This window comes from Etheostoma spectabile, chromosome 20, assembly GCF_008692095.1.
Source record: "Etheostoma spectabile isolate EspeVRDwgs_2016 chromosome 20, UIUC_Espe_1.0, whole genome shotgun sequence".
Classification (NCBI taxonomy): domain Eukaryota; kingdom Metazoa; phylum Chordata; class Actinopteri; order Perciformes; family Percidae; genus Etheostoma; species Etheostoma spectabile.
Window position 1 is genome coordinate 11,542,412 of NC_045752.1, and position 8,740 is coordinate 11,551,151.

The following is an 8,740-nucleotide window of genomic DNA, read 5'->3' on the forward strand; positions in this document are numbered from 1 at the left end:
TTAAGCGAGCTAGCGCTGACTAGAAAGCAATGCAAACTCCTCTCTGTAATGCCATTAGCTAGGTATGTCAACGTAGCAACGGCTTTAGCTATTTATACCTCCCGCATATAAGACGTAACTCCGGTTCTGTCTAAGCGGCTACACACCCATTTTCGGTGCTTCTTTATTAGCTGTGATAGCTAACGTTACGTTTGATAACATTACTAAGTCCAAAGCAAAACCTATCTCATTTACATACGGAGGGTATGCTGCTTATGATAACTAGCTAGCAACTGTGCTACCACCTAGGTTTTATGACTAGCTATAACATCCAACGTAGCACATCATAGATGGTTTTCATTGTTAGGGTAGCTAGCTACATCAATGTTATTAGCTTGCTAACGCTAGCTAGACATGACAATGGGCTCGTTGGTTAGCGTTGCCTACCACAGAAACACGGCCTCGAATCCTCCACCCTCTTTGTCACACTGTATAGGTTACATTTATCAAAAATATATCAGCTACGTCGACAACATTTAACGTTACAGCCGAAACGACGATATGATTTAACGAGCCGAGTGGTTCTGCTACAGCTAAACGCTAGCGTCCTATTGGCTAGCTTATTAATCGTTATGCTAGCTAGATCAATTGAAACATCAGCTGAGCTGCCTCGATTTCGTGGTAGATCCTAAATCGGATCTGTTAGAATGGTCGACGTAGTTGGGTTTAGGCATGAATAGTGGGGATTGGTTAGGGTTAGGAAAAGAATACCAGGGTAAACCAATCCGAGGCAGAATAAGGCAGAATAAAGGCGGGCCACATGGCACGTTAATTGACGTAGACACGTCTAGTGGATCCGATCTAGCATCTACCCGATTTCGTCCGGTAGCCATAGTAACTAAGGCATATTTGGGAGCGTTTGCGTCCATAGTAACCGAAAAAATGGGGGGACAAACCACGGGACATATTCGAGGGTTTCTGTTGTGGTTGAGTAAAAGTGGTTTTACTTAGCATCATCAATTTAATACTAGTAAAATACTTTTATTGTCGTTTTTATTCTTGAAATACAGCTTAAGAAAAATCACACTATGGAAATTATCAGAGGAAATTTAGATGACATTTCTCGACCTGCATCGAGTGAGCTAACAGGTAGCCGTGTGTCGAGCGTGTCTATGCCTCATAATGACAGAATTGGTTCTACAACTCCATTCGCCCTTGTTGTTTTGACCAACGAAGCTGCTGACATTCAGGTAATTAAGTTAATTAAAGACGATACATGCACATTACAACATTTATGATGATCGACTTACAAAACTGTACAATTTCAGATAACTTTCTGACAAAAACAATTCCCTGTAACATTAGACCCAGAGCAGCTCTGAAGAAACTATAATCAACTCATCAGCCAGTGGTCCTGCCAAAGGTAAGTGTTCTGATGGAGTAGCTAGTATGAGGGTGGATATGACCCATGTCTTTGGTGTGGGAGATCTGGGTTCAATTCCCACTGCAATAGATCAGCCAATGTGTCCCTGAGCAAGACACCTAACCCTAGTTGTTCCAGAGGCGTACCTCTGACTCACTGTATTTAGCAATTGTAAGTTACTTTGGATAAAAGCCTCAGCTAAATGACATGTAATATGTAATAATAGTGCACTTTTAGGATATTCCAGTTTTAATTATTCAGTAACCCTACACTCTGTATAATGTTTGTGCATCTTTCAGGTCAGTGTCACATTGAAGTTACTGATGAACAGAAGGAAGGTTCAAAACTACAGAGAGCCATTGAGGAAATGAGACAACTTGATGAAATACTGTCTGCAAAGATCTGCATAGAAAAAGAAGTCAAGCGTCAAAGGAAAGAAGTTAAAGCAAAACTCTGGCAAGAGCTCCAGGTATTCAAAGTCTTCATTCACTCCAATTTACATTACGAGTTCACTACCAGGTTTTGGAATAAAAAAAAGGTGGTCAGGTGTGATGTCATTGAGTATTTGAGACGTGAGAGGACGCTGGCGTGTCTGTCGCCGCTTCTAATGCGCACAACAAAATTGACTCAACCCCCCCCCCCCCCCCCCCTTGTTTGTTAAGCGTCCTTGGGTTTGTGAAAGGCGCTATATAAGTCCAAATTATTACTATTATTATTATTATTATTTTTCTGCAGCAGAATATGCCTGAAGGTCACTCTGAATGTGCCCAAGAAGCCATGAACACAAGGTTGTTTTTGGCTCTGGAAGCACTTACTGGTAAGCATAAGCATCATTATAGGCAAGAGATAAGCAACAGTGTTGAAAAGTTATGTTATGCAGTCACTGGGACACATCTTAAATATGTTTCTTTCTTTCTTTTGTTTTAATCCTAAAAGGGACAGAAGAGGAGGACGACTTTGTGCCTGTGTTTGAAACTCAGGTTCCTGACTCTGATCACATCAGAGACAGCCTGTACTTGGAGCAAAGTGAGTTAGTGAGAATTGAACGTGGATGAAAAAAAGCAGCACTCAGTTTACCATGTTAAGATCACGGATCTTAAAATCCATGTTCTTCGTTGTACTCCCTAGATTGTGCACTTGATGGCGCCATGAGCTCAGGGAATTTATAGATGTTTCCCCCTTCATGGTGGGCTGGTGCAGACAGCAGTATTAACTCAGTTTTACAGAAGTCAATGGCTAACAATTTACCCGCTGTGAGACTCCTGAACAATTTCCTGATCAAGATTTTGTGGTTTTTTATGATATTGATCCCTTAAGGAAGGAAAAAGATCTCCCTGGAGATGTGAGGAATTATTCGTGTTGCTCTGCTCTAGACAATTTGGTAGGTTGGCTGCTTGAACCGCTTACACCTAAGTTCAAGAACGGTCTTCACACCCACTAGGCCGCCTTGCAGGGCTAGCATTAGAGTTGTCTAAGTTTTATATTTTACCCTTTCAAGATGATTTGGGCAGCTGCAAACACATTAATCAAAAATGAAAAAATGACTCATAGAAATTCTGACGTTTTGTGTCAGATGTGGCCAATGGTTGTTATTAGAGCTTTTGCCTTTTGGAATCTAAAGTGTGGCCTTTGTGACAGGTGAAAAGAGGCCAGACAGTTTGACAGAATCATTTGAAATAGGCCATGAGGAGACTAGGAAAGAGCAATTTGAAGGCAGCCACTGTGGAGCTTCCAAAGGCAAGAAAAAACAGAAGGACTTTGTCAAGAGAAACATTGAGGTATGTCAAAGTTCACGTTGGGCCAAATGTAGTCCTGGGGTGTATGGGGCACCTTTTATTTTCAGTGAGAACAATATTTGTCTCTAGCTCAAAAGAAAGAGGTAGTTTAGACTAGAGCCTGACCGATATATCGGCGGGCCGATATTAGGCATTTCCCAAGCATTTATAATGGCAGACAAAAAATTATGAATAAATTAATATTTAAAAAATAAAAACAGACTGTCAACCATGTTATGAGTGTTGGCATTGCATCGTTTGTCCACCAGAGGGCGGTCTACAATGTCCCTGTTGGCAACACTGATTATTTTTTGTTTGGTTTGGTGTTTTTGTTCAAAGGACTTTAAGTGTCATATCTTAAGTTTGTATTTTTATACCTTTTCTATTAGAACTTTTATATGTTGATGTTCCTCTCTTCTGTTGTGGCAATACAACAAATATTTTAGTGAGAACTCATAAATAATGTTAGGGAAATCTGTTTTGTTAAGTGTTTCTGGAGAGAGATTTTATATATATATATATATATATGCTGATATATTGGATTTTTAAATAACCAAATATTTGTATCGGCCTTAAAAACCCTTCACTGGTCAGGCTCTAGTTTAGATTTATAGGGCATCACTGAAAAGAATAGAAATGGTATGCAAATAAGGATTTTCATTCTCTTTTTTCTCTCCAAATGCAATAGCTAGTAAGTGGTGAAGTGGACCAAGTGCTTATGACTCAGGCAGAGAAAGAGCGTCTGGCCGAGCTCCTCCGAGAAGTAGATGAAGAGGACGGTGCCAGAGGCGCAGACAGAGAGGTAGGCTCACATTAAAGCCCTAACAGACATAATGTGCTGTAGGAAGTCTCTCTTTTTCAAGTTCCTTCCCCCTCATGTACAGATAACTTAAGGGGAGCAGCATTACTGTAGATGATCCCATCCACTGTTTCTGCTACCAACATTTTGATATTTACTACATTTAAAACCTAGTATGTTCATTATTAAAAGAAAGGAAATGTTGCTTCCAGTGTTTAGTCACAACCTTTTTAAAACAATCAGTTCATAAAATGTTTCTTTCACAATGCTATTTGTTGAAAGCTGTCTCATTATCTAACATTTGGCCTTTCAAATACTGTTATTAAAGACATTAAGTAGCTCAACCAGACTTTGGCCCTCAAAACAGCACATAGAGTAACATTGGTCAGACATCCATGTTTTGATGACTGCTTGGCAGCTCCGACAGCCTTTGGGCAGAAGATTGTGACTCCTCAAAGCAGTTCAAATTAATGAACCAGATGTCAAGTACCACATGCAGTTCACGTGGAATGCTGCATGATATGGATTCATTTTGTTATCACATTTTCCTATTCAATAACAATTCCCTCTGTGGTGTTTCTGCAATATTCTGAAGCCAGGATCTTTCATTTAGCCCTAATTTAAGCTACAGTTTCACTCATGGTGCTAATGAGGGTGTGCTAATGGAGCTAAAAGCCAAGAGACTGAGACCTGATGATGATTCATCTGAGAACCTGTGTCATATAGAGCAGTAGAATATTTCATTGAACCCACTGGCACCCTCCTAACTTCAAATGTTCTTTTATTTTAATTTGCTTTAATAGTCAGATGGGATGAAGCCTGTTGGGAAGCTAGAAGGAACATACTTACCTTTCACATACGGTTCCATTTAGCCTGACCCCGACAGTTCTGCATCCGTGGGACAGCTTGCCAGAGGTTTTGGGTTTTCTTTTCATGTCTTCCTGCTCTATGTTGTTTGCCTTGACATTTAGAACATTACTGCAGTGACTGTGGTGGCAGATACCAAACTGAGGGGAGAACAGATGCTATTTTTTTATTGGCTGGTGGAAGACTTCCTGTTATTGAGAGGTGTGCGATTATAAATGATCATAACGAAGCAAGCACATTATTTATGTCACCAGGACTTTGGCAGTGATGTGTCTGTAGTTCGGGGGAATTCACTCAGTTCTTGGCAGAATACCCAGGGACAGATCAATCACAAACTGCTGATCAGGGTTTGCCTCATACTTGTTTTTGATGGTACTGACTCTTGTCCTAACAAGTTCCACAGTTTTGTGTAGTTCTGGTAACCCGAGGCAGCAAATCAGTAGCAGTCAGTCATCGCAAAAGTTTGACATGCGTAATGCGCCTATTTCATTTCTTGTCAAGATACATGACAAGATTGATCCCGCTCTTGAGAGTTAGAAAAGATCAATTTCCATTCCATTTCTTACGCTAAATATGAAGCTAGAGAGATTGAGGTGTTCTGCCACATCTAAATAAGCCCCTGCCGTGGTTAAAACATTATAGTAGCTTGATCAGATTAGATCTGCAAATAGGAAACACAAATCAGTGTCCAAAGAATGTGTTGATCTCATTTCAATTTTTGGCTTTGTGTCGGGTTCTACCTATCGACCCGTGTTTGCGGTTTTCTTCTGCCAGCTTACTTCTGCTCCCCCCTCAGAGTGCTCAGAGGTCACAGCTGTGTTCTTTGCAGAGTTGGCATGAAATCCTTACTGCAAGATCCTCCTATCTCACCACTGGGCTGTGATGAGCTCACCACCCACCCACTGTTTCCCATAGGATGTAATATCTCAAACAGTCACAGTGAAGATGAGACAATTGTCAAAGTTTTCGCGTTTGACCAGGACCCTGTTCACCATCCAGAAGTGATTACCAAGTGTGAGAGTCAGACTTCGTAACCCTTCCCTGTTCCAGACAACTGTCACAAAGTTGCTGAATAAAGAATAGTTAGCTAATGTTTATCAGTCCCCCCCTCCCCCCAATTGCCGCTACAAAAAGTTGCCTTGTAATCCAGGGGGCTTTGCCTTACTTTAGCAATGATTCTCTTCCAGGAGGACATGTGGACAGGCCAGGGTTACTCCCCGGAGCCTTCCGACCTGGAGCAGCTGATTGACATTGACTCCAAAATTTGCCTTCTCCTTCCTGCCGAAGAACTTCTCTCAGTGCAAAGCTCATACTCAGTCCTGATCATGTCCCAGGTATGTATCCAACAGCACTACTGTCTACATTATAACAGCAAGGGGTTTATGGGGTCTCTGTTTTCTTGTGTATCCAGTATAATAAGGGAGTGACCCTCAGGGAGTCAGTTGTTTGTTTGTAGGAAAAAAACAGTATTGTGTAATTTTGGACTGAGGGTTGCATCACTTTTCCAGCCGTGTTTCCATATCTAAGCCATATAAAGTCACTTGTGCATTATTTGACCCTCGTAAATTTAATGTAAAGATTTTGCTTTGACTATTGTTTTCTTATTCTAATAATCATTTTCCATATGATCAGTGGCACATGTAAAACATTTAGGAATTTATGTTTTATGTATCCATAATTTTCATACTTGATTGTCTGTGATTCCCAACATTTTCCTTTTTAGTCTATTCCCTGATTTGCTCATAATCCTCAGCCTTTAAATGCTGTACATTGTCTGAGTTTAGAGTATGATCTCACATTACTACCACATCAGACTGTGGAGAACCAACTTAAAAGATATTTATAACTATAAAGATTTTCCAGGCCTTGGTTCTGGTCTTTGGCCCACTCCTAGACGTCAGCTTAGTGAGTTATCTCAGAGCCTTATCTCACTGCATTTTAAAGGGCAGATGGCATGCTCATTTGTGTAGCCTGTCAGTGGAAAAATGTTTTTAAAGTCATAAAAACACTTTACAATACTGTTTTGTGAACCGTGGGTGCAATTTTCTAATGCCACTACTGGATGTTGACAAGGAAAAAAATGCAGTGCTTGAAGCCCAGTGCTGGAATAGCATATGAACTATGTCATATTGTCTGGAATATTTATGCTGCTGACCTAATTATTTCCAACTTTAACACTGTAAATGTACTCAGTCATTCATATGATGTAAGGAGACGGCAGTAAATCTCAGCTTAAGTCCTCCAGTTTTCTGTTTAGATGATAAGGATTCTGAATATTTCTACTGTCTCGTGTGGGATGGAGCATTAAAATAAGTTTATGATCAATGGGATGTGACATGTGTAGCTGAAACAAATTGATCAGTTGATTGACAGAATTAATTGCTAACTATTATAATTGTTTAATCGTTTGTCATCTTTTAACACAATCCTCCCTTGCGCTCTCCCTCACATGACATTGAGTGTAATTTTGGCCAAATACTACAAAACTGGGATATTACTGGGGAGCTGGATGGGCTACTTTTTTGTAACATACGTCCATTCCCTTTCCAACCCTTAAACATTGTGCCCCAACAGAATTTTGGGGAAAGTAAAATTCCCTATCATCCATCCATCATCTGCTCTGCATTAGTGCTGAAATGGCTAATGCAGGCATTCTTTTTAAATGATGTAAAATAGGAATAAAACAATGACAACACTTTTGTCTCTCAAGCAACCGTTAGCAAAGATCCCACTTCAGATGACAATATCGAAATAGTGTTTTCAAAAATAAAAACCAAAAGGTTGGTTAAGCTCACAACTGTACTGTTTAAAAAAGTAGCAGTTGCCAGTGATAACAATCTCTTTCAGATTCATACCACATTGGTGCCCGTAAATCTCAAAAGGTGGTCCTAAAAGTAAATATGCTTTTGTTTTGCATTTACCCTTCTTTTCTGCAGTAGCTTGCAACAGTCATATTTCCTAACTGAAACCACCTGGACAGCAATTCAGGAACCTGGTTGTTAGCTTGCTCATTCTATGGCCGTCTATAATGTACACATGCAAGATACTTAAGAGTTTCAACACTGCTGAAACGTTTTTCCCCCCACCTTGATATTAAATCACAGCCTCAATGTCCAAGTTTCCTGTCTCTCTATGTGGCCACGTTAGATCTTTAACGTTTTACATGGAAGAGGGAGTTATTCACCTCCCCCCAGTGAGCACTCGCTTATAAAAGATCCGTTGGTGCTTTAATCCGTGATTTCAGAACTTGGCGGCATCCTTTCCCTAAAAGTTGTGATTGATATTCTGAGAAAAAAGCAGCCGTGCATGCCTGCGCAATTGCCTTTGTGTTAGGCTCTCTGGCTAAGCGGGACCTTTCCTTGAGCCTGTGATGGTGGATGCAGTCTTGTGAGGCCTGGCACCAGCCGGGATACTGCCACAGAGGAGAGTCAGTCCCCCCCCCCTTAGAACCTAATTACAGAGCTGGTGGAGGTACACAGAGTGCCAGCTCCAGAAAAGGAACAAGGCTTTTCCCTTTCATTTGGAGATATAAATGCTGAAAGGCTTACGACATATACAGTACTAAAGACTACTGTATACTGGATAGGAAGCCCATAGCACACATACTGCAGCCAATCTAATTGTAACAATACATTTTTTTGTATGAAAAGCATATTTTGTACAGGTGAAAATATCTTGAGCACAGGTGGTCGTCCATGGATAGCAATAAAGCACATAAGTTAACAGCTACTTGTCTTTTCTTTTTGTCCATTGTCCAATCCATGCAGTGGCAGGAGCATATTATTCAGTACGAACTGAATAATATGGCACAGAATAATCCCTCTCATGATACCATTAACCACAGAATCAGTGTTTGTAGAAGCACAGTTTCACTCATTATATGACCACAGGGGGGGG

The 8,740-nt window shown here is 40.5% G+C and overlaps 2 protein-coding genes across 6 annotated transcripts in view; one reads left to right on the plus strand and one right to left on the minus strand.

Moving 5' to 3' along the window:
* Positions 1–797, minus strand: part of LOC116670477 (sushi domain-containing protein 6) — a 7,371-nt gene extending 6,574 nt beyond the window's left edge. The window contains exon 1 of one of the 2 annotated variants that reach the window (XM_032501032.1): positions 427–797. The gene's annotated coding sequence lies outside the window, so the exon portion shown is untranslated. The remainder of the gene's footprint in view (positions 1–426) is intronic. The other variant, XM_032501030.1, reaches the window with a different exon arrangement.
* An 81-nt stretch (positions 798–878) lies between these two features.
* The window catches only part of fsip1 (fibrous sheath interacting protein 1), a 30,709-nt gene continuing 22,847 nt past the window's right edge, over positions 879–8,740 (plus strand). For 2 of the 4 annotated variants that reach the window (XM_032501033.1, XM_032501036.1), the window contains exons 1-8: positions 879–1,229; positions 1,345–1,402; positions 1,702–1,871; positions 2,138–2,219; positions 2,339–2,428; positions 3,041–3,180; positions 3,866–3,979; positions 6,031–6,177. In XM_032501033.1, coding sequence (XP_032356924.1) covers positions 1,068–1,229; positions 1,345–1,402; positions 1,702–1,871; positions 2,138–2,219; positions 2,339–2,428; positions 3,041–3,180; positions 3,866–3,979; positions 6,031–6,177 — 963 coding nt within the window. In that variant the 5' untranslated portion in view covers positions 879–1,067. The remainder of the gene's footprint in view (positions 1,230–1,344; positions 1,403–1,701; positions 1,872–2,137; positions 2,220–2,338; positions 2,429–3,040; positions 3,181–3,865; positions 3,980–6,030; positions 6,178–8,740) is intronic. The other 2 variants (XM_032501034.1, XM_032501035.1) reach the window with 2 other exon arrangements.